At 50.4% G+C, this 22,016-nt stretch overlaps 1 protein-coding gene across 1 annotated transcript in view; it reads left to right on the top strand.

Moving 5' to 3' along the window:
- The first annotated feature begins 1,942 nt into the window (after positions 1-1,942).
- Positions 1,943-22,016, top strand: part of LHX4 (LIM homeobox 4) — a 43,346-nt gene continuing 23,272 nt past the window's right edge. Inside the window, exons 1-2 of the mRNA XM_082393221.1 lie at positions 1,943-2,087; positions 19,882-20,053. Coding sequence (XP_082249347.1) covers positions 2,012-2,087; positions 19,882-20,053 — 248 coding nt within the window. The 5' untranslated portion in view covers positions 1,943-2,011. The remainder of the gene's footprint in view (positions 2,088-19,881; positions 20,054-22,016) is intronic.

Raw genomic sequence — 22,016 nt, 5'->3', positions numbered from 1 at the left:
TTCTACGATCCGCCCCCCTTTATTCATTGAACAGACAGAAAAGGTGTTAAGTGCTACGATGCTTTGTTTTTCCTGTCTTTGATTCTTAATGAGGCTGGCATTTCCTCGTGTTTGTTTACTAGCTAAATTTTTGTAGAAAACATTTTGGTAAACACTGAAAATGTCACCGGGTTCTTGGCTTTTTTCCTGTGCACTGGAGTTACCTCGCAGGTAAACAGGGCAAGAGATGATGCCAACCCAGTACTAGGTCACATAGAAGTCATTGTGACTTCATTGAAAACAAATTCTAAGCGCTGACAGCCATGCCATCCGCTCCCACAGTCATGCTTGTCCCTCACCAACCCTGGTGCCCCCTTCTTGGAGACAACGCCAGGAGAAAAAGCAGGGGACACGCTGGAAAGTTGGAGAGAGCACACAGTTCCCTTTCCCACCCAGGCTGGACCCCACTAGGCTGGGATTACACATCTGTCTACATCTATAGAACGAATTCCGAGTGGCGGTGTCGCGAGCTCTGGGATCCAGAAAGCCGCCGGGTCCGGGGGATGGGTGTCCCGCGTCTGCCGGTCAGGCGGCGTAGAGAATCTGATGAAGCATGAGGAAACCTCGGCGGAGACCTGTCCCAGCGGTGGGCCTTCTGTTTTCTTTCCTCCAGGAACTCGCGTTGAGAATTGGTGTGTGTGTGTGTGTGTGTGTGTGTGTGTTGTAAATACCGTAAAACACGCACGCCTTTGCTGGTTAGCCCCTGGGGTGGGGTGCTCGCTGCCGCCCCGCACGCACGAGGTGGGGAATTGTTCAAAACGCCCGCGGTCGCAGCGCTGAGCAGAGCGGTCTCTGAGGACCGAGGGCAGACAAGCTGAGCGGACGCGGGCAGAGCAGTCGGGACGGGGCGGGGAAGGACTGAAGAGCCGACTCGGGGCTGCAGGCCGCGGCGTGCGGGGGCGCGCACCGGGGGCCCGCGCCCCGCCACCTCCGTGCGCAGCCCCTGGCTGCTCTCCTCGGCCCGCCGCAGCCCGCTGCGTGACTCGCGCGTTCCGGGCTGAGTACGGGCCGTCCCTGGCCCGGCCTCAGCCAGACGCGGGGGAGAGCGAGCAAGGGCTGGGAAGCGCCGGCGGGAAAAGAATTGGCCGGAGGAGAGAGGAGGAGGAGGAGGATGGAGTCATCTAGTTACGGAGCACGCTCGGTCCGGCCGAGAGAAGCCCGGGACCACGAGAGCGCGACGGGAAGACACCGCCGTGCGACCCCGGCCTCCGGAGCGCCTGCCCCGCCCTTCACCGCCCCTTGGTTCGAACGGAGGGGCGGAGAGGACACGAGCCGCCGGCTGAGGCCGAAACCCCGGGAGGACCCACGGAAACCTGCAAACCCCAGACGCGGCCGTCCGGGACCACCTGCTGCCGCGGCCAAGCCAGCTGCAGTATTTATACACGGGGCGCTAGCCCGCACCGCGGGGAGCAGGGGGAACGGCCCGTGAGGCCCCGCCCCGCTCCATGCGGTCCGGCCCTCCTGCCCGGCCGGCCTCTCTCGGGGCGCTAGCACCACCACTCGGGCCTGGGTCCGCCGCTCGCTGCCGGGTGGGGGGCTTGGCTGAAGGGCGGGCCTCCCTGCGGAAAGCGACGTCACGGCCGTTCCTGCAGTGTGAATGAATCAAAATGCCTGGGTGACCGCGGCCTCCTGGGCGGCCGGCACGCGAAGGGTGGAGGGGGAGGGGGAGAGAAGCGGGCGGGGGGAGGGAGGAGGGGAAAAAAGCCAGAGCTGCAGCAACAGCGTCTCCTCAACCCGGGATGTGCACCAACCCGGGAGAGCGAGATCAAAGGGATTTGAAACAGACTGAGGACTGGCTGGGGGAGGGGGCCAGGCAGCCTGTGGAATCCTCCTGTAGAGGCAGAGGGTCCGGCTTCCACCGTGACTTCGGCGGTCTGGTTGGGTTTTTTATTATTTTCAAATTTCTGAATCCAGCTTGAGCGAGAGAACGAGAGATCTCCGTAGACTGCGACTCGCTGGCTCTCGCTCGGAGATGATGCAGAGCGCAGCTGTCCCCGCGGAGGGGGCTGTCAAGGGGCTCCCGGAGATGCTTGGTGTGCCGATGCAACGTAAGACACCCCCCTTTCTCGCTGACTTAATTTGATAACAAGACGGCCGGCAGCTTTGGCCGGTTTGGGGCGGGCCGGACGCTGCGCGTAGCCTGGACCGGAGGGGACGGGCGGGGCGAGGGGCCGGCGGCCCGGGCGCAGAGGCGGTCACAGGGCAGGGGCACCAGCCAGAGTGCGTTTGAAGGGCCTGGCCCTTGGCGTTTTGGGGCCGAAGGTGAGAGCCTCCCGGATGGTGCTTGAGGCGAGCCGAGGGATACCGAACCCCGCATCCCCAGCCCATGGTTTTTCTAGGAGCCTTGGGGAGAGTGCTGTCTGGGGACAGACACCAGAGGAACGAGCTGCAGGCCAGGCCTAAGCGCTGGGGTGGTCCCCCAAACCCTCCTCCCCCGCCGGGGGAGGGGGGCTACGGTCAAAGCTCGCAGTACCGCTAGTGCAACTTCACCCCAGCTGGCGGGAAGTTGGAGAGCGCGTCCCCCGCCCCCGGGGCTGGCGGCGCAGAAGCCCAGGCCACACGCTCTGTCCCCGCGCGCAGGGCGTGCGCGCCTGGTGCGTCCCCAGCCGCTGCTGTCCGCGGCGCCCGCCGCCTGCGCCGCCAGGGACTGCTGGCTCCTGGTGAGGAAGTCCACTCGCCATATTCCAGCTAGCCAAGGAATGAAGGGAGGGAGAAGCACCGGGACGAAGTTGTTAACTGGGGGTACAGCCTTGGCACACGCGAGAGCAGGCTCTCAGTGTGGTTCGGACTCGGGAGGGGAGAGACAAGGGTGTGCTGGCGCTTTCTTTCCCGTGCCCGAAATTAGGAAGGCGGCCGGAGCTCGGGACTTGTTTATCCTCAGGTGCGTGCGTGTGTGTGTGTGTGTGTGTGTGTGTGTGTGCGCGCGCGCGCAGGGATTTTCCCGGTGAGAATTTTCTCTGTTCCTTACTGGTGAACGATGAGTCTTTGATGGAGAATCTGTGCGGAAGCCAGAGCAGGTCCCGTGGCGTCGCGCTCGCTTGGCTGGCGCCGCGTGAGCCCTGGCCCGTAGGCTCGCGGGTTCTGCGGAAAGCCTCTGGGCACGGTAGAGAGAAAAAGGGCTCCCTCACTCCGCTCGCCAAGGGGCTGTGCTTCCGCCCGCGACTTCGTCAGTGGACCGGTAGCTACATCCTTGAGGTTTAAGTAAGGACTGGCTCATCCACGGAGGGTGCCTACCTAGGAACTAGGGCGCAGCAGCGCGCCCTCCTGCGCCTCGGCTCTCCATGACACGGTTTCTGCCCCGGCAGTATCTCCAAGGCAGGCTGGCGAGCGTGTCTGTCCCCTTACACCCCTACCCCGCGACTTCCTGGGAAGTTTGTGAGAAGGGACTAGAAGAGGATAGCTTCACTCAAACCTACTTAGGTTGTTCCTTGACTATATACTACAGCTATCTTTTGTATCTTTTTCTGTCAACTGTTGGCAAACAGTTCCAAGTCTGCGCTGTGCCTTGGGGAATTTACCGTTAAGATGTGTCTGTGGAAGGCGTTGGGGATTCACTGACTCCTTACTACCCCAGCCCACCAAAGGCAGGGAGGGAGTGGGTTGTCAGCCCCTGCACAAACACAAACCCTGGCAAAGGTGCTGCAGCTTAAGTTGATTGTACCTCTGTGCGAGTGAGGGGAGTGTGTGAGTGGGCGAAGGTGTGTGTGACTCTTGTGCTCGTTATCCGATACAGCTGTGCTTTAATAGTTGTGGTCCATAGGTGGCCTCTGTTAGGACCGCAATGTAAGACGGTGGGTTTTGCTCTGATAGCCTTTCTTTGGATGCGCAGGACACACTCTCAGATGGTCTCACTTTTTGTTTTTCTTACTCAGAGACAACTTTGATTTTGTCGTCAGGAACTCGATTTCCTAAATTGCCTAGAACTCCCCTTCAGAGCTACAGTTCGCCAGGCCTCGGCGTCTGGGTTGGAACTGTGGAAAACTTAATGAGGTAGAGAAGGGGACTCTCATCCCAGGGTGGTCCAGTGAGGCAAGGCTGAACCAGGAGGGGTTGGCCTGTCCTTCCTTTTGTCTTGCCCTAGTTCTGTGGCCTGGGTTGGAGGAGGCACTGGCCAAAATTTAGGGGACCAATCCCTGAAGGCTTTGGGATCAGCTTTTTTTTTTTCTTTTGGGGATGTGTGTGGATTTTACCCTCCCCCATTGCAGCAGATCTGGCTTCTGGCTATTAAGCTGTTGGTGCTGGGCACTGGGGGACTGGTCCCCTCTGGCACATATACCCAATCATTTTCTTTCTTGGGGCATCAGACCCAGTAGCCTAAGAATTCCATGGGGGGGTGGACATGCCCTTGGGCCTCAGGGAGGAAGAGGGGGTAATCTCCGGCTGTGGGTGTTTAAACCTGGTAGTGGAGGAGACAACAGAAAGGCTCTCCCACAGGGGTCCCTCCAACCTGCCAACTGGAAGGGTCATCCGCCACCCCACCACCAGGTTCTGCTTCTTCACCCTGAGCCACCACAGATGGAGCACTTGGCAGCGCAGGTCTAGAGATTCCCCAACCTCAGTGCCTCTGGTGCCCTGGCCTCTAGGGGCGTTTTAGGGGTTGGAATACAGTATAGTCTTTTGCTTTGGAGGGATGGGTGAGGCGCATTCCCTTCAGGAAAACGTTAGCAAATTCTGTAATCATTTCTCTCTCTTGACGGTCTTCTTCCTTACACCCTGTACGCCCCCCCCCCCCGAAACACACACACAGCGCCTCCTGACACTGCTCGCTCCTGGGCGGCCTGGTCTTTGGCGCGATTGCCGTCCTCCTGCTTTTCCGCGCAGAGGTTGCGGAGCAGGTCCCGGCCTTCCCGCTCCGACAGCCCCTGGGTCGCCCGATCGGGCCGCGCCCGGCTGGGGCTTCTCCGGACAAGCTCGGGGGTCTTTATCCGTTTGAGGGGCGTAGGCCTGAGCAAGAAGCTCGGGAGAATCCGGAGGGAGGAGGCTGGGAGCAATCCGAGACCAACTTGGGGTAGAGAAATAGAACACCCCGCCCCCCGCCAAAGCTCGGACTGGTGGGCGGGGCAGCCCCCCTCCCGCCGCCTCAGGTCAGTGTTTTTTAAGGAACTCGAACCCCGGCTCCTTGCTCTGGGTGGTGGGAGTGCTCTGCAGGAGGCAACACCCTCGACACCCTCGGGGTCACATCCAGCACGCGCAGAATTCCTTGTTTTGTGGGCGCCAGTGGATAGGTTCAAAAAAGGACTTCGTCCTAAACTGATGCGTCCCAGCTACTTGGCCCACGATTTAGGGTGGCTGGTTTCTCTTGTTTCCGGCACAACCTGCCTTTGTCCGGGGTCGTCCCTGCTGCCTCCCTCAGGGCTGCCAAGGTCCGAGTCCCCACAGCGCCTAACCCTGGGCAGCGCTGGGTGCGGTGGCCTCTTAGCCTCCTCCGAACCTCTCTCCTCCCCGAATACAGCAGTTCCCCCACGCACCTGGGTCCTGTCGGCCCCTCTTGCTGACCAAGACGTTTGGGAATAGTGAGGGACGTCCAGGGAGGTGGGCGTTTTATCCGCCCCTTGCCCTCGGTTTTGGTCCATCTCACACGTAGTCTCCCGGGGCACGCAGGAAAGGACAACGGATATCCCGGAATGCTGGCTGGAGAGCAGGCCAGCCCCGCGGGAGGAAGGAGTGATTCTCCGGGTCCAGGCTGGGAGTGGTAAATGAGAAGCCAGCCCGGGCGTCTCCCATCCCTTCCTTGTCTCCTAAAAGATCTATCTTGCGCTCATGTGAACCCCGAAGCTGTGGGGAAAGGGCATTTGATTTTGTATTTGGTAGGATCTGGGCGAAGGACTTCTCAGGACGCCTCACTACCCTTTCTTCCCTTCCTGGCGCTCCTGCGTGGTGAGGCTCCCTGCACTGGTCGCGTGAGAATCCTCGTCCCCGACCTTATCCTCTTGCAGGCCATTTCTTAAGGGTGGAGTGAACTCACTTCCCAGCGGGCAGTTCTCTCAAACTCTAGAGCAGGGATTTGCTCTTCTTCCCATTCCTGCCTTTTCTCGTGGTGCCAGGAAAAAAAAAGAAAAGAAAAGAAAACGGAAAAAAAAATATAGCGATTGAAATTCCATCAGATTCCAATACAAATACCCAAACAGCAGCCCCCGACGCCACAAACCTCCTTCCCCGCGTCACAAAAATATTGTCAGGGGCGGGCCAACTTTTAAAGTCAGACTGGCTGTCCCCGCCGGCAGATTCGGGCCTCGCGGGTTGGGGATTCAGATTCTCCAACCGCGAGGATCCCATCCCAGCGTCGGGCCAGAGCCACGCACCAGCCAGAGGGAGTTTGGAGAAACCCGGGTGACTGCGGCCATGCCTCGCTTGGGGTGGCGGGAGGCCGAGGGCGCCCGAGGGGCGCGCTGGCTCCGGCCTCCTCCGTTCCCATGCCTAGATCGGAGAGGGCAGAGAGGGCGGAGGGGAGCCCGCCTGGGAAGCCGCAGTCTCAGGGCGCTCAGGGAGAGGAATTAACGATTTAACCGGGACAAAGAGCAGGCAGGTGGGGCGGGTGAGGGGCGAAGGTCTGCACTGAGCGGTCCCATGTCCGTGTCCAGGTAAGACGAAAAGTCGGGACTGAAGAGAGGAGACAGGACCTAACTCGAGTGGTTTCCTCGCTCGGTCGCGGTCCATCCTCGCGGAAAACCAGAGCCAGGCGGGGCCGGGCGGGAGCGGCGTCCTCGGGTTTGGGAGCGCGACCTGCATGACCTCGCCGCCACCAGGGCAGAGCTCCTCCGCCCCGCGGGCAGGCGCCGGCCTGGGTGGCCCGGGGGACTGACGATGAATTGCATCCAAAAGCGTTTGCTGCGCACCTATGGGCGGCGCACGGTCCTGAGCGAGCCTGCCGCGCGCCCTGGGTTTTTGAGGGCTCGCCAGGGGAGGCAGGTGCGGACAGGGCGGCCCTTCCCGCGGAGCCGGCTTCGCACGCACCGCGTTCAGCCGCCCCGAGTGGAGGTCGCAACTGCGCAGGGGGCAAAAGAGGGACGGCCACCGCGCGGCGCATTCGGCATTTCTGCTCTTTGGCCCTTTCCCTGCGTCCACCTTGCCCGTTCCTCTTCCTAGTTTATTATCCCTAGCGGTCTGGGATTGGCCAAACCCGGAACCAGTTTCCTACCTGTTTGCAGCCGGGCGGACTTTTTTCGCGCGGAGAGGCGCGGCAGGTGGGAGCGCGGCCAGAGAGCGGAGACGGTAAGTTCTTTTCCGCATACCCATTTCGCACCAAGAATTTGGGAAGACAAAATTAACCCCCTACGCTGGCGGCACAAGTGTTTCCGTGACTTTTTAACCCTTAGAAAGCGGTTCTCACATTTTGGGAGCTGCTCCTCCGGCACAGAGCCTGGAGGCAGCCGGCGGTTCCCTGCGCTGCGCGCGCCCTGCCCGCATTCTCCTCTGGGCTCCCAGCCCTGCTCCCCGCGCTCAGCGGAACTTGAAGAGCGCTTGCAAGGTGGCAGGCTCAAGAGAGACGAGGTCTGTACCTGCGCAGCCGTTGTTGTAAATTAAATTCGACCTGGGGAGGGAATTGGTAACACTGTGTGCCCGGGAAGAAATGGAGCGAGTCGCGGGTTGTACCCACCATCCTACAGAGGAAGCCGCGGCTGGCCTGGCACTCGGCGCAGGCTTCACTCTTTGGGGCTCAGAGGTTGGCTTCATCACGGACGAGACCTATGGTTTTTGTTTTTGTTTTTTTTAAAGAAGGCAGGGCGAATGTCTTTTAAAGGATTCTGAAGGGTGAAACTAATCAGGAAGAAGAATTACTAGCAAAAGCCCGGGCGGGATGAAACCAGGAGCGGCGGGAAGTTAAAGGAAGGAATACCAAAGCTAGTTGTACCTCCCTCTTGACACGCCGAAAACAAAGAGGGGTTAAGACAAGAATGTAGGCTGAACGCTCTGGGGATTAGAGCAACGTGAGTCCTCAAGACATCTTGGGGACCGCCTACGCGACCAAATACCAGGCTCGATTTTTAAAAAATCGAGTCCTAGAGGTGAGGTGGGGGTCGAGGCAGGCGGGAAACCGGCAAAGCAATGGCTTTCCATTGAGTAGACAAAACACAGCCCACAGGGGCGTCTTGGATTTTGGACAGTGACCTGATGACCCCGCTGACCAGGTGTAGACAGCCTCAAGTCCTAAATATTTCCATTGTCCTAACACTTCCCTTTTGCCTCGGATTTTAGTGTCCTTTCACTCTGTTCTACAGTCAATTAGTGATTACTGAGCACCGCATTAGCAGACAGAACCCAGAGAGACTCAGGTGCTGGGAGGGCTGCAGCGGAGGATGGGGAGGGAGACAGCCGCACCTGCAGTCATCCAGACTGGGAAATTAGTTAACAGGGCCTCACCTTTCTTTCTATCACATTGTTAAGGAATCTCCTTCGAGCCTCTTGATTTAGTCAGTAATGGTGGATATCTTGTGGGTTTCCCTGGGAAACTAATCTCCAAATTAAGGAGTTGTGGAGGGGGAGGGTTGGTGGAGTTGGATGGAGGGACCTTGTGCCATTTCTTTCAATTAGGGAAATTTATCAGGATTCGGGCTGAGAAGCTTTGGAATGCAGAGAGACTTGGAACCAGTTTAGCTGCTGAGTGGACGAAAGGAGTAATGTTACCCACTTTGGGAAACCTAAGGTTGGAGACAGACTGAAACAGCAGTTTGCTATGGCAGCACCAGATGCATTACTGTATAGATTGCTGGGTTCCGAGATGGCTGGGGGTGGGGCTTACTTTTGTAATGGTTTTCCGCCTTTCCTCCCTTCCTGGAATGCGTTGTTAACAATGCCTGTAACCCAAATGTGAGCTAATAGGGTCTACTGTTTTTAGTAAAATTCCATCGTGGCTTGAATGTCTGTGTTCCTTCTCTCTTTCTTCTTCCTTTATCCCTTCCTTCCTCTGTCTCTTCCTTCTTTCCTTTGTGAGATCTTTGCGGGGAGGAGCATGGGTTTGTGCAGGAATTCTGAGCACCGGGGTGCCATTGGGGGTTGAGTGCCCAACAAGCTACAGAGAGGTGAGATCCATCTCTCACTGTGTTCCCAGGAGGCCTGGGAGGGAAGAGCTGTTTCTGGGTCCAGAACAGAAGCAGCCCTGGAGCTGGGCTATTGTTTGCTGTAGGAAGAAAACCTCACATGCCGCTGTGAGGTTTTACCTTTTTTAGTCCTCAACTTTACGGAACCCTGATCAAAATGGAACACAGATCAACCATTCTGAGGCACTGCAGTTGGGGGTAGGTGGGCAGGTTGGGTTTAATTGGCAAAATTGAAATTGATTCTCCCTTGGAAAATGTACTTTGAGTTAACTGTGTTAGTGGCAGACTGGAAAATCATCTTGGGAGGCAACTCCTAACTCCTGTTGTTATTTTGGTGGATTTCTTTTCTCAGATCGCCCCACTCCCCTTCCCTCTGTCAATCTGGGTCTAGTCACAGATGTTTTACTGCGGTATCTCACGCCCAGATGCCTTTAAAGTATAATTTGTTTTCATTATAATGTTAGGGGGTTAAGGGATTGGTTCTGGGAATAGCTTAATAGAGAGAAAACTTGCAGCCAAATTAATTGAAAGTTTCTTCTCATGAGGGACCAGTTGCCAAACATATGGAATATTGCCACAGAATGAGACATCAGAAAAATACATTGTGGAGATTTAGCAATGATTAAATGTGAAAAATGGGGTGGAAATAGATGTCTGCGGCATTTCCATAGACTGTCATGGATTTGTTTAATGTGATTTTTCTGTTTTATTTGCAATTACTGAGAATATTCAATATCCTACTGAAGATTACTAATTCTGTGTCAGTATATAATCTAGAAGATAATTCTATACCTGCAAATATATGTTTACATTTCTTATTTTATTTACTATGGGACTCCTTCTATTAAAGTGTTATTCAGATTCAACCTTAAAATGGTAACATCAAAATTGTCTCCAGGATACTTTTGAATTTGATCTTTTATTGAAGAGGTTACTATTTTTTGAGCTAAGCAGAAGAACAAAGGAGATTTTCAAAGGGACATCAAACCACCAAATGAAACAAATAGGACCCATGGTGGGAAGGCTTCTGGAGGAGAAATGGAAGGAAAAGACAATGTTAGGCGTGATCATTTCTGATCTGAAAAGGATTTTCTGACTTCTTCCCAGTTGGAGTCATTTGTCAAGACAAATTAGAAAAAAAACTAGAAATTAGATAAGATGTAGACTGAAGTATTTTCAAAGTATGTAAGTGAATAGAATTATATTAGAGAATATAATTTACCTTAAATGTGATACCAGTATTTTTGTTTGTTTGTTTGTTTTACTTTTCCCAATATTTTTGTGGCCGGCCCAGATTACTACTATATTTAATGCTGTCATCACCATCACAAAGTTCAATAAACCTTTTATCCTTAAGTTTAAAAGAATTAATATTGGAATTTTGTGCTTCAGCTGTGTTGTTTATGAGATTATTCTTACTAGGTTATTGAGATCCCTTAAGAGGAAGTTAATAAAAAACATTTTGGAAAATTATGTTATGGGCTCTTCAAGATACATTGGTTTAGAATAAGGGAACATATAAATAAGGAAACCCTAAACTGTTCAATAAAAATGGATTGTCTTTAATAGGGAAATAGCAAATAAAGAGCCAGGAGGGGGAAGAAAACCAGACACATCTAGTTATGATTTGTCATATAAACTGCATCCTTGGTCTCAGTCCTCTGTTCCTTCAGTCACAGTTATCAGGTGATTTAAAAGGGGAGTTGTGACCAGAAAACAGGATTTTATTGTCGATGGTGATGGCAGTGACTTTGATTTGGAAAGTTTTATTTTTAAAATATGTATCGAATAACAGAACTTTTAATTAATTTAATTTAACTGTACCTCTGTTATAATCCTTAGATTTGGATATTCCAGAACTTAGGTATGAGTTTAGGCAGGCCTGGTATCATACTTGATATGTCCTGTGGCCTTATGTTGACACACTTTAGAATTAGTCATTCCCAGATGAAATCAATAAGCCCCCGTTGAGATTATTTTCCCAACCCGCCTTTTCAAAACCATCTTCCTTCTTACTCAGAGAACCTTAGGTAACAGAGCAGCATTGTCTGCCATTAATTTTTCTCCCCTTTCTATGTGGGGAAGGACTGGAGAATTCCAAGAAAAACATTTGCATAATATTTCAATTATATGTGTGTTTTCTTAAAGCCCCATTTGGCTTTTTTTGTAGTCAGTAAAAAAAACCTTAACAAATAAATAAAATTATATATTTTTGGAAACATACATTGGCCAAATGTTATTTAAGACAGAGTTCAAAAAAACTACTTACCAGCAAAAGGATTTGGGATGAAACCCACCAGACAGAGGTGGCTTTGGTGAGCACAGTTGGAAGCCTTGGTCTTCAGTCAGCCCCAGAATTTATCCCAGAGAAAAAGAGGGTTCCAGCCCTAGTTTGGCCCCCAACTGTGTACCATTAGGGAAACCCTTTTAAATGTAGATTAGAGGTTCACTTTTCTCAGGATCTCTAGGAGGAGTATATGAGCTAGCAGATTTGCAAGTACTTGACAAAGTTCAAAGTGCTGGTAAACTTAAAGCGCAAGATCATGGTTCCGTTTTGCAGATGGAGTCACCCTCCGCGGGCTGGAGTGCTCCTGGGTGTCTTAAGAGGATGGCCAAGCCGATAGGGAGCATTGCGGGGTCTGCAAACGGGGAACCCTGGAAGCATCTCCCCTGGACCAGCTCCCTATCCAGAAAGAAGCAAGGAAAACCTTTTCCTGGGCATTAGGCTGTCAAGCCAAATTGTTTGTGAAACAAAAAGAAGAACTCTATTTGTCCAAAAGGTAGTGAAAAAGCAATGTCTTGCAGGATTCCAAAGCGGCCCATCAAAGTCCAAATTTTACAAAATATTAATCTGTTCTGAACACTATTCCTACCAGTACAGAATACCTGTCTTTAAAATATTAAAGTATTCACTAGCATTATAAGTCCAATGGAAATATCTGAAATTCTAAACCATTTTCCCAGAAAGGTGCACTTTCTTTAAATACATTTTAGAAGTCATCGTCAAGTATGTTGGTTCTAGTTTTAGTCTCTTCAGTGGAAAAAAATGTTTTTCCTCACGTTGTTCATCTTCTGTGACCAAAGAGACAGAAAACACACTTTTTCAAAGAATTAAAATCGATCAAACAAACACAAACCATTTCTGAAATGTTTCATGGTGGCCCCTGGTTCCTTGAGAGCAGTTTCTTGGAAATGAAGAAACGTTGAGTGGGGAATAAAAATGCACAATACTTATTCTATATCACCAGAGGGCTGAGGGCAATTTGATCTACCACAGACCACATCAGACCTTTGATCTCTTCCACTTCCCAGCTTTCTGAAACTTCACTAACGGAGGAATTTGGGGATTTAAAACAGAGTCCATTGTTTGGTGGGCCACTCTGAAAAACAAGCCCCTTGTACCTCCACTACGGCACTCAGGTGATTTGAGGGCTGGGCATCACGTTGTGTGTTTTATAAGCTTCCTTGATGAAGAAGTAGGTTATGGCTACAGGCAAAGGGTTTTTAGTTATTTCATATCAAATAAGAAATCATCTCTTCACCATTGGGCATTTAGATGTCTCTAAGAAAAATACTGGAAGCCTCAAATGTTAATATGAACTCAATCCTTTCTTACCTGAATACATTACAGCAAAAGTGAAGTGAGGTCAGGCAATTGGTGGTCCTAACAGCCCCACTCTCACCATTCACATGTGGGGAGGAGACCAAGGTCTGGCAAATTTGCCCTCATTCTATGGAAGAAAGAATCTGACAGATGTCTTTATTCCAAAAAGACTGAATCTTGTAATGTTGCATTATCTGCTGTTCATACTCCGGGATAATGTTGATTAGAAAGAGTTGTACATTTTCCAGATGCTTTAGAACTAGGGGTGTGGAGGAGAGTTTTGAGTGTTTTGGAGGGGGCGGTGGGGAAAATTATATTGGGAAATAAAGAAGCATGAAATAATTTTGATACACTTTAAATATATAAATCCATCTTGTTGGTGGCTGGTCATGAAAAGGGAGAAGGGAGCTGGCCATTGAGCTTGGACAAAGGTATTATGGGGCTAAGGGTTTTATACTCATTAACTGATGTGATCACACCACACCACAACCCCAGAGACTGGTGTTATTATCTCCATTTTACAGATAAGAAAATTGAGGCTCAAAGAGGTTAAGCAATTTGTCCAAAATCACATACATGGTAGAATCAGAATCTCAGAATCTGGCCTGGGATTTATTGTAAACGATTTGGCGGACCTAAAAATTTGAAGGTCTAAACTCTTAACAGAACTGAAAACTTTCAAATTCCCTCAATAGTTTTCCAAAAAGGTCTTTGAGCAAAATTTTCTAGTTCCCCCTAGTTTTCTATTTCACTCACTGCCCACTCTCCCCACCGCTCCAGAGTTGGACAGCTCCCTCATTTCAGAGATGGCTTCCTTTCCATAGACACAGCTTGACTTCAGAAGAATTGGCTTTTTCCCGGAATCACAATGCCTTAGCCCTTGTATCAGGATATGTGTGTGCATGTGTTTGTGTGCATGTGTGAGTGTGTGTTAGTATCTGTGGTATATGTGTGTGTACATATGAGTATGTGTGTGTGCTAAATATGCATGTCTCAGTATATATAAATATGTGCAGGTGCGTTTGTGTCTAAGTGAATGTGGTATGTGTGGGTGCCTTTGTCTATGTATGTGTATGTCTCAGTGTATCTTTGTTTGTGATTGTGTTTTCCTCTATGTGTCTGAGTGTATATGTGAGTATGTCTGTGTTGTGTCTTTGCGTATATTGTAAGTATGTGTGAATGTGTGTACATCTGACTTGTGTATGTGTCTGTGTGAGTGTGTGTGATGGTGTCTGCTTGGATAGCTGTGTACACGCAGCTGTTCTCCCGGTGGGCTTAGGTCTGTGCCTTGGGCCGTGTCTCTTCTGGGCGCTGGTGGATGGTCCTGCAGATGGGAGTGTATTGTACTGTGTGGTCCAGCATCTCCACAGATTCCTTGTCTGTTCCAGGGATGTTGCTGTCTTTTCATGCCTGGGCTTACCCTCTGCAGAGCCCCAGCAGAGGGCATCACCACAGAACACTTTCCTGCAGATAAGATAAAAATTTTCATTTTAAATGAAACGACTCCTCGGATCAGGAACTGAGTTTATAGATCAAATTCTGTCTTAGTGACGGCAAGGATCTGCTTAAAGTCCAGTTTTTAAAGTAAAATTTCGTGATATCAAATACTGCATGAGTAAGTTGAGTTTACTAGGGATTTGGAAATCCTCTCAAAAAAACTCCTTGGAAATTTTTGTTACGACTTTATTTCTCATAGGAAACCTATATAACTTCTGTCCTGTTCAGACTCTCCAAATTATTTTAAAAAATCATAATTTATTGTAGGTTAAAAAAAGATTTGTTTTGTTACTCTTTAAAATTTTCTAGCTCGCTCATATTTCACACATTTATTTCATCTAAATAATTGCATGGAACACTGTCTCCTAAAGTGTGGGGTTTGAGTTCACAGGTCCCCACCCCCTCACAGGCAGGGATGAATCTGAACTTGACAGATGCCATCAACAAGCTGGCACTTTGCAGATGGGTGGAGGGGATCAGCCGGACAGGGGTTCCCACTCCCAGCCCTCCTTGGGCATTAGGTGTCTGTCCCCTACAACACATGCATACTCTGTCCAAAGGATGGAAATCTGTCCCTCAGACATTTCCATTTGCCTAATTGTTGGAGAGCACCAGAGGCCAGTGGCTCATCTACTCCTGTCACTGCACACAGAGCAGCTTTGAGACTATCCCTCCACCTCCATTTCCCCTCCATAAAGTGACAGGGTAGAACCAGCCAGGTGAGGTGATGTCTCAGACCCTCCAGCTCTGGGGTTGGGTGAGCCCATCTTGCACACAGGCCCAGTTGAAATCCTGGTTCCCCCGTTGTGGGACCTTGGACACTTTGCTTGATCTCTCCCAGGCTCAGTTTCCTCATCTGTAAATTGGGGATAATAACACCTCCCTCACCAAGTTGTGCGGATTGAGGAAACATACATTTAGGACCTGGCACAGTTTATAACAGGCTCTTGTTGCCTGGTTTTACTATTATTATAGGTATATTGTGGGTCTCTTAAACCATTTCTACATTATCTCTGTTTTAAAAAATGCTCTCTCTCTCAAAATCTACAGTGGAATACAGTGGGAAAGGTTTTGTTTTCTTTTAACTTAAAAAGCACCCTTAGTGTGTTCCTTACATTTTTGCCAGACTCAAGGACCCCCAGTTGGGTCCCAAGGCCTCTCTCTGAGAACCCCTAGTTTGGGCAGCCCGGCCTGTCCCTGCCAGACGCATCCCCTGCAAGCTGGAGGTCGAAAGAAATGGCTGTCTGCTGCTTTTAGTGTTGTTCCTAAATATGATGTTGCCTCAGCTTCCAAGCCTCTAAAACTCCCCTGCCCGCCCTCCCCGCATACATTAGCCTTAATGTATTCTCTCTTGAATACTCATCATATTAAGGCTCCCGGTAGATACCTTGCTCGAAATAAATTTTACGGGCATGCATCCTCGCCCTTATCCCCATGCATTTGTGGCCAGGAGGAGAAATATAACCGCTTTCCTCGGAGGCCAAACAACAATTAGGTGGGAATTGGCGGCCCTCTGGCCCGGGGGGAGGGCGGGGTGCGGGGAAGGAGGGGGCTCGCGCCCCGAGGGTCGTCCCCAGACCCCAACCCCCACCCGTCGGGCTCTCCAGGGGTTAATTTGCCTCCGCTGGCCGGCTGCCTGGCTCCTGGGACAAAGACATCCCTAGCGGGCCGTGTCCCCGGGGCCTATGGTCCACGGCGACACACAGGTCGGGCCGGGCACTCTCGGCTCCGGAGGCAAAGGTTCCTGCAGCTCGGCACCCGCCCGTCGGCACATCTTTTCCCTGAGCCGGAGGGCTTCTCGTTAGGGCTTCCTTCCCCTCCTTTTCGAAAAGATGCCTGAGCAATCTTCCTCCACACCTCCTTCCCCAAGCCCCAGCTGCCACAGCTCCGAACGCGAATTCCTGCAGGGGAGATGCACACCCTTTCCCGCTTAATGGCCAGGTTTACCTGTGTTGTCTGCACCGCTTGCCCAGGCTGGACTTATACCACAGGAGCTCCAGCTTATCCTCCCCTCACTCCCTATAGTCTCACCTCTTCTTTCCCGACCTCCCAGCTGGTAAGGGCCCTGCTCTCGGGACCCTCCCTGGCCGCTCCAGGGGTACCAGTCCCTGATGGTCCCTGGAGAGAGGCAGGCGTGTGGTTGAACGGGCACCTGCCTGGAGGTGCCAGGCACGCCCCCCAAACCACGGCATAGCTGCTGTGTGGTGTGGGCCCTCTCTGAACCTCCGCAGGGGGGTCTTGACATCTATGTGGGGATTCTCGGTGGGAGTTCAATGAGGTCAAGCCCAGGATCGTGGGCCCCTAACTTTCCTTACTCTCAGTCCAGCGGCACCACTTCGAGCACCTGGTTACTGCAGTTGTCTTATCTCCTAATAATAGCAAACCTTTACTGAGCACCTACTGTATACCAAGTCCTGTCCTACGTATATTGATTCATTTACCTTGACAACAGTTCTACCAGGTACTATTGTTATCATCACCCCACTTTTTCAGGTGAGAAAACTGAGGCAGAGAGAGGCAAAGTAATTTGTTCAATCTTAGAAAGCAGAGCCAGGATACAAAATTAGGCAGTCTGGCTTCAGAATCCGTGGTCTTCATCTGTGTCCTACCTAGCCCTTCTTATCTGATGGAAATTCGTGTAGCTGTCATGTGTTTAGCACTTTTCTGGGACTCCCTGGTAAGTACGTATTGGTTGAACAATTTCTTTGTCAAGGAGGAAATGTTTTGGGATAAAAAGAAAATCCCATCTGAACTGGGACAGGTACCAAGTGTCCAGGGCTACACATATCTGGTAGTTTTCATGGGGCATTTTGGTCTGAGAATCAGGTCAAAGGGCAAGGAATCTAGTGAGTATGACTTTCGGGCAAATGGTTGTGGCTGCCAAGACCATGAAGGGAACAAGCTGTGCTGGGGTTTAATTGGGTCCAAGATAGACAATTGTGTGTACAGGGCTAATGATGACAGTTAGCGAATGTCCCAACAGTGTGTCTATAAGTTTTAGATACAGATGACTTAATACTTGAGAAAGCTTTCTCTCTACATAGGTTTAGATGTGCTTAAATTTTCCCCCTAATGCTTTGAGACTAATTCCCTATTTCAACACTTTAAAATTATATCACAACCAACAAACTTGTTATGAATCGAGAAACACTAGATTCACGAAATCTCACGAGAGATTTGGTTTTACTACTTTTGTTGACATTTTGGGGTGTGCAGGAAAAACTAGTGAAGAACTGTTTCAAGTGAGCTTCTTAGAGAGGATTTGATCAGTAATTTATTTGGTGAAAAATATCTGTGGTGTTACTCTTGTGTGCCAGACATTGTGCTAGGCACGGATGATACAAAACTGAGAAAGAGATGCTGTTCCTGCTCCTTGAGGATCTCACCTTCTGATGGGAAAGACGGTGTGTAAAAAAAACAATTAGCAAAAATGCTATTTATAATAGAGGTGAGAAATCCCAGGGTTACCAGTCTCATGACATGCTATATCACGAGGCTACCATAGGAGGCCAAATACTTGCACTTTTATGTTTTTGTTCTTAATATTTGTTACCTTCCCTTTTTTGAGGAAAAGGACCAGGGAAAATGGCTAGAGATGCTAGCACTATTTGTTCATCCAGCTGTGAAAGCCTGACCATTTTGAAACTAATTCAGTGACTCAAAATACTATCAACCCCCTGAGCAATCCCTTGGTAGAGATGGGATGGCAGAGAAACAGACCTTGGATAGGAAGTCACCCAGCACAGGAACAGGGTGCGGTAGTGGTTCAGGTTCAGTTGCAGACAACAGAATCCATTTTCACTATTTAAGTGGAGAGTGATCAATTACCAGGTATGTAGTAGATGACTTTTAACACAATGGAGCCAGTTCTGGGCCAAGCTGCTGGGAATAACTCCCAGCCCCCAGAATGTTGTTGCTTCTGCCATGATTGCTCAGGACATTAAAGCCAGAGAACCCTGTAGCCTCTGCCATGATCCACACCAGCATAGTGGGAGTGTGCCTCTTGGCAGGCTCCATTCAACTCGGTTCTGAATTCAGGTCTCTTCTAAGTTCATCCGATTGGCAGACTCTAAATCACTTTTGGAACCCAAGCTGCAAGGGGATCTGGAAAAGCAGTTTCTAGTTTTCCTGTCTGCAGTACATGAAGGCATATTAGTTGGGTATGTTGATCGAGTTAATCAATGGTATCTTTTGCATTTCATTAAAATGCTGAGATTCTCTCTCAGGAGACTCTCTCAAAATACTGAGATTCTCCAATGGACAAGGGATTAATCTCCAAAATATATAAACAGCTCATGCAGCTCAACATTAAAAAAACAAACGACCCAATCCAAAAATGGGCAGAAGACCTAAATAGACATTTCTCCAAAGAAGACATACAGATGGCCAAGAAACACGTGAAAAGCTGCTCAACATCACTAATTATTAGAGAAATGCAAATCAAAACTACAATGAGGTATCACCTCACACCAGTTAGAATGGGCATCATCAGAAAATCTACAAACAACAAGTGCTGGAGAGGGTGTGGAGAAAAGGGAACCCTCTTGCACTGTTGGTGGGAATGTAAATTGATACAGCCACTATGGAGAACAGTATGGAGGTTCCTTAAAAACGTAAAAATAGGATTACCATATGACCCAGCAATCCCACTACTGGGCATATACCCAGAGAAAACCATAATTCAAAAAGACACATGCACCCCAATGTTCATTGCAGTACTATTTACAATAGCCAGGTCATGGAAGCAACCTAAATGCCCATTGACAGACGAATGGATAAAGAAGATGTGGCACATATATACAATGGAATATTACTCAGCCATAAAAAGGAACGAAATTGGGTCTTTTGTAGAGACGTGGATAGATCTAGAGACTGTCATACAGAGTGAAGTAAGTCAGAAAGAGAAAAACAAATATCGTATATTAATGCATATATGTGGAACCTAGAAAAATGGTACAGATGATCCAGTTTGCAGAGCAGAAATTGAGACACAGATGCAGAGAACAAATGTATGGGCACCAAGGGGGGAAAGCAGCAGGGGGTGGTGGTGGGGGTGGTGGTGGGATGAACTGGGAGATTGGGATTGACATGTATACACTGATGTGCATAAAATGGATAACTAATGAGAACCTGCTGTATAAAAAAATAAATAAAATAAAATTCAAAAAAAAAAATACTGAGATTCTCTCTCCAGGAATACCTTCAGGCATGGACTTTGGTCACTACCCACCCCCAACATATCATTTGCTTTTTATGCCAGATGGCCTCTCAGTCCATGCTTAGGCAGGGCTTACTTTAGAGGCTGAGGTTTTTAGCACAGATTCTACCCAGTAGTGAAAATGTCATAGAAATAAAGGTGAATGTTATTGGGTCTTCCTGGCCATTGGCTGTGGAATTGCAGCTGGCAAAAGTGGAGTTAGCTGATGCTGCTAGCCTTGTGGTGCTCTTAGAAACAGGCAACCTCTTTGGGTCAAAGCCACCCAAAGCCAGGCCAGCAAAGCATGGATTGGATTTCAGTCCCAACCTACTCCTTTCACCAGGCACCTTTGTGCAGTGTACAACCTGTACAACTGTATGTGGCAGCCCTGGGGGTTTGGCTTATGTCCTTTCCCAAAACAAGCAGAATGAGAAGGCATCCAAACAGCACCTGGTTAGTGGTGCTGTACAGAAGTCTTACATTGCCTCTCTCTCCTCTCTCCACAGAGATCCCCCAGTGTGCTGGCTGCAACCAGCATATCCTGGACAAGTTCATCCTGAAGGTCTTGGACAGACACTGGCACAGCTCCTGCCTCAAGTGTGCAGACTGCCAGATGCAGCTGGCTGACAGGTGCTTCTCCAGGGCCGGGAGCGTCTACTGCAAGGAAGACTTCTTCAAGTAAGTCAGAGCTGGGGGGGTGGTGCACCTTGCTCTCCTTGCCCTGATCTAACTGCCTCTCCCATGCCGTGAGGGGGAAGCTCTCAGTAAGGCAGAGTGGGGAGGGTGGGGGTCCACCCTGGGTGGGGTGGGTGAATCCTGGTGCTGAGAGGCTGTTCCTCATTGAGGGCCCCCTTTTGATCACCGGCCCCATCACCTCCTGAGGCCCAGAATCTCGGCCTCACTTGAGCTCTGCAAGGGCCATGGGTGGGGAGCCAGCAGGAGGCAAGAGCCAGGCTTCTCCAGGGTGGCTGACAAAGGATCCCTGCAAATCCTAGAAGGAGTTGCTCTTTCTGTCTTGGTGAGTTGGTGCCTCAGGGCACTTGGCTGTACCATTCCTGCGGCTTTCAGAGTGGTACTTTGAATTTTGTGCCCCAAATCTAGAGCGTCTCTATGGTCGCTCCTAGGGTCTCAGAGAAGAGTTGCTCCTGGTAGGGGCTGAGTCAGGCTCAGACAGTGTCATCAACTTCAATGGAAATATGACAAAGAGACAGTTTTGTGTGACGGTTTAGAGCCCAGACCCTGCCTGGGTTTGAACTCATTTATTAGCAGTGTGCTCTTGGGCAAGTTATTTAACTTCTCTGTGTCTCAGTTTGCTTATCTGTGAAATGGGGCTGATAATAATAGGGTTGTTAGCTTTGAATGAGTCCACATGTGTAAATTCCTTAGGATACTTGCCTGATACATGAGTATTAGCTCTTAAGACTGTCCCTGATTTTTCATTCTGGGGTTGGGTCCATCAGAAAAAAAATCATGTTGGAACTTTAGGTCAAAGTGAGGGGATCTCCTAGAATTTATTTTCCATGGTGTTTAGTCTGAGACTTCTCTCCAAGAATTTATTACCTGAGGCACTTAGGCTGATGCCTCAAATGACGTGGGCCAGCTGGTAACAGCAAAGCCAAGAGCAGGAGGTTGGGGGTGTCTGTCAGCGACATAGAACCCAGTGTGGGTGGCCCGTGGGGTGCGTGGAGTGTGCTGGGACTGCCGGGAGGCTCGCCAGCACCGGGACACACTGGGCACAAATGAACAAGCCCCGGAGAGATGGTGTGCATCCTTCAGAGGATGTGTTTTCTGGAGACAGGGAGGAGAAATAGGGAGAAGTGCCAGTCCTGATACAGAACATGATTTCTCACAAATCCTCCCTAAGGTTTAACTGCGGGGAATAAGTGATTTGAATTTCTGAGGATTCTCAAATTTGGTTAGTCCAACATGAGTCGAAAAGCACTTTAAAGACGATCTTGGTAACCACAGGGGCTGCCTCCATGGCTTGTGTTCAGAAGGTAGCACTCATTGTCACCATCACACTTTGGTCAAAATAAGCACTGCTCTCTCCTTGGGAGTGTGTGTGTGCGTGTGTGTGCGTGTGTGTGTGTGTGTGTGTGTGTGTGTGTGTGTGGGCACATGTCTGTGTGTGTGTGGGCATGTCTGAGCTCCCTGAGGGTGGGGCAGTAGCTGGCACAGGCACACCCAATGAATCCTTGATGGTTCCAGTTGAGGGATGGGCCCTGCTTCTTCCTCTAAGTCTTTTTTGTGGGCTGTTCCCCTTTCTCCCAATCTTCCTTTTGCTCTCCCCACCTCTGACCCTCGCCTTGTTGCCTTTATTTTGGCACTTACGCGGTTCCGTCCCCTCTACCCACATCCTTTCTCAGCAACACGTTTGCCTCTGCCTTCCTCCCTCATGGATGCCGTGGCCAAGCACCATGGCAGCTCCTATGGGCCCCTGGGTGGGACGAGTGTCATCGTGTGTGGCGGGGGGCAAGGCAGGAGGAAGTAGGCGGGTGGGCCTGGCCGTCGGGGTTTGCTAAGCTGTCCCTGCTTCCAGGGCCAGCGCATCGTCCTCCTATTTGGAAATCCTCGGTGAGCTCCAGGGACGAGCAAGAGGCCACGTTGCCTTCTTGCCCATCTGGGGACGAGATAGGTGCTG

This window comes from Balaenoptera borealis, assembly GCF_965194805.1.
Source record: "Balaenoptera borealis genome assembly, chromosome: 1".
Taxonomy (NCBI): Eukaryota; Metazoa; Chordata; class Mammalia; order Artiodactyla; family Balaenopteridae; genus Balaenoptera; species Balaenoptera borealis.
Note: the sequence above shows the minus strand (reverse complement) of the source record. Positions and strands in the feature narration are given on the sequence as shown.